At 33.7% G+C, this 3312-nt stretch overlaps 1 protein-coding gene across 1 annotated transcript; it reads right to left on the reverse strand.

Annotated features, from left to right (window-relative positions):
* Positions 1-385: 385 nt before the first annotated feature.
* LOC145028749 (NADH-ubiquinone oxidoreductase chain) lies at positions 386-1328 on the reverse strand. The gene is made up of 2 exons (XM_078977497.1): positions 908-1328; positions 386-715 (listed from the first exon to the last, which is right to left on the reverse strand). The coding sequence occupies exons 1-2, from the start codon at positions 1039-1041 to the stop codon at positions 508-510; spliced, it is 342 nt and encodes a 113-aa protein (XP_078833623.1). The 5' UTR covers positions 1042-1328; the 3' UTR covers positions 386-507.
* Between the last annotated feature and the right edge of the window lie 1984 nt (positions 1329-3312).

Here is a 3312-nt window from a genome sequence, read left to right on the forward strand (position 1 = left end):
CTAATATAGTTAAAATTTACACTTTTGTGTTTTTGCAACAAGTTTACTGAAGTTTTCATTTCAAAAAGAACTTAAAATATAAAGTCATAACGAAGTGAGTTTTATTGGCAAAAATCTAAATTGGAGGAAGCCAAAATGAATTGAATTGGACAGGACCAAAATAAACAAGCTTATAGAGCTTTGTTAGAAGATAAGGATGGGAAGACCACATCAGGAATAAATGTGACACATATTTGCTTTATTTTTCTGGTTTGGACAAAACTTTTAAGTTTTTTAATCTCAATGTTAGTGAGTATTAGGATATTATTTCATGTCATATCATGTTATGTGTTATGTGTAGTTCTTTATAAAAAAAACTGTCCAGAGTCTTGAACCCTACTCAATTAAAATTCTATTTAAAGCCCGAACCCACAATCATAAATTGGCAAGAACCAAAACCGGGTATGTCAAAATATTGTTTCAATTTACACAACAAAAAGTCAGGAGAAGTTGACTATAACGCCCTTTTTACATTGATAAAGGGAGACGCATCCTTCGGTTCTTTTTCATGTTCAGTTTTACTTTCTTGGTCACCTTCATGCATAACAGCAATAAGGATGTGATGGTTGATAAGATAAAGGCGAGCTTCACTTGCGTTAAATATAATGAGACGACTGAGGAAACTATAAAAGATAAAATCAGAAGTTCCCATATTACGAACATCATCATATCCATTCTGCATGCAGAAAAAAAAAAAAAAAAAAAAAGAAACGATTAAATTTGACTAACACAAGCAATCAGATATAGAAATTGAAGGAAGATAACAAGAGTCAACAAATAAAATTCAAACCATAAATAACAACACGAAACCGATCAATTTCTAAACAACATTCTTGAACCAGATGGATTAGAAATACATGGATGATACCTAGACGAAGTATAAGGAAGAGATGTAGTTTTGGTGAAGAAGGAAACGGAGGCCCAATCATTTTTCGATCGAATTTGATAATCACGTAACTGGTCCACCAGATCCGATCGTTTAATTTTATTTGGTTTATGCATTGTGCTCGATTGTAATCAATTCTGGACGCTTCCGCCTTCTTTCTTTCCCCTTTAATGAATTGTTTCGATGAAATCCGAGAAAGTCGAAGGTATATATTTGCCTTTGAATATTCTGTACGTGTTTAGAAGATGGTGATGATGATGACGCGGAATCGTTGACGCTGGAGATCATCCGGAAGAAACCGGCGGCGAAGACACCGTCAAGACCCCGCCGGATGATGCAGACAAACGCACGAGATGGAACGCGCTTAGATTATCAACGTACCTCCGGCATTTCCAAATTTCCAATTTATACATTAAAACACCTAACATTATAAAATCCGTAACGCTAACTCTTTGAACGAAATAGTTTGATAAATTACTCGTCATTTTAGGAGAGTAATCGTTAGTATAACAAATTATAAGGTGTTTCGTCTTTATTGATTGTTAAAGAGTTATACAATATATATATATATATATATATATATATATATATATATATATATATATATATACCAAACCTTTTTTTTTTTTTTTTTTGAAATTATGTTGTCGATGTCCCAACTACAAAAACTTGGAAAAATTAATTTTAGTGAAATTCTTCTTTGACTAAATTCTAATGGAGATCATTTAGAAATTAATTTTGTAAAAATTTAAAACATTATTTATACAATTATATATAACTATAAATGACGATTAGTGAAAAACCATTTTCTCTACGACTACAAACATCACTATTTCAAATTAAATCTCGGTCACAGTAAGTAGTTATTTAAAGTTTCTTGATGGTTCCCTTCCAAATCAGGAAGCTCCCACATTCCCTTTTAACCTTTTCTCCATTCGCATGTCCATGAAACACTTTCTACAATGAAACAAGATTTGGAGTAGGTGTAGGTCCTCATCCCTATTTTACTTTACCATGGAAAGTAGATAACCCCTCCACTTAACTCGGCCTGCATTTTGCTACCCCAAGGCACACATATATCGACTTACTCTTTAACTATTGTGAACTTTCACTTCCACATTCTTTTCCTTCAACTTCCCAAGAATTATCATTCGCAAATATACTTACAAAACATGTAATTTATGTTGTAACATCCGGATCCTTGAGGTATGAAAATGTGAAGTAAAATATGAGTTTTGGGAGGGTTAGTACGTGAGGGAAGCATCATCACATTGTGGCATGGCTGCGTTTATCGGGATGGATCATTTGTGTGTCATGAAGTGACATCTGATCAAATGCAAAACTCTAATTTCAGACTTGGACCCTATTTGAAGGAAGTGACGGGCTAGTGTTTCCTTCACCCTCAGCCTCCATCACTTCCAAACAACCTTTTGGCCTAACCCTAGCTCTCTTGAAGCTTTTGAGCTCACTTTTACAAGTTTTTGGTTGTTTCGAAGGAACAAGAAATTTTGGTGCTTCGTTCCTGCAAGTAATCCCTCATCATCCTTGTATGTAGCTTCGTGACTCCTTATAAGTCCTCAAACTCTCACCTTTTTGTTGTATACTTCTTGGATCTAGATTTTATGCCATATGTTGTCTCATTTATGAAGCTAGAATGAGCAAAGGAGATAAATTTTGCAAATTATGATTTCCCTATGTCCCAAGAGCATTATATCTTATAGATCTATGATGTGGTTGTGACTTGGAGGCCTTGCGTAAAACTTTAGGTCATATTTCATCTTTTTACCTAGACTTGGAAAAGGACATGCATGGGGCATGCATGTCCATAAAGTTTGCATTTTTATAGGTCATTAGGTTTCCTAAAATGCTTCTGAAAGTTTTAGACTTGATACTTTAACGTTTAAGTGCGTAATGGTTGACTCCATGCCATATGTTGCTATTAAGGACCTAGGGTTAGAGATATTGGTTTGATGAGATTTCTTATTGGATAAATTTGGAATCTTCATCCAACAAGACCATGGGAAGAATCAAATTTGAGCTTTGGAGTGTTGGATTAAGTGTCTAAGCCCATAATTATAATTGGTATGTACTTGACCCGATAGTAGCATTGTCTTTTTGGGTTGCCTTCACCAAAGCAACTTGATTGGATGAATTATGGAGAAAGAGGTTCATTATGATTTATTAATATATTATAGGAATAATACATTAAAAGAGAAATCATATTATTTAATTAATATTGGTCTAGAATTAATTTAAAATAAATTTTGTGGTCAAAAGAGATTAATTAAATTAAGGGAACTGATATTGTAATTATAAGATAATCATAGTTGGGCTTAGAATCCCTAAAGAAGGGATGGACGAATTCTATGGGGAAGCCCACATAAAAA

The sequence above is a fragment of the Lactuca saligna genome, chromosome 2, assembly GCF_052625555.1.
Source record: "Lactuca saligna cultivar CGN05327 chromosome 2, ASM5262555v1, whole genome shotgun sequence".
Classification (NCBI taxonomy): Eukaryota; Viridiplantae; Streptophyta; class Magnoliopsida; order Asterales; family Asteraceae; genus Lactuca; species Lactuca saligna.

Excerpts from the sequence above, each read along its gene's own strand:
- LOC145028749 (XM_078977497.1), bottom strand. The coding sequence starts at position 1,041 with ATGCATAAACCAAATAAAATTAAACGATCGGATCTGGTGGACCAGTTA. Across the intron at positions 716-907 it reads CTTCCTTATACTTCGTCTAG|AATGGATATGATGATGTTCG; the intron begins GTATCATCCATG and ends TTCTGCATGCAG.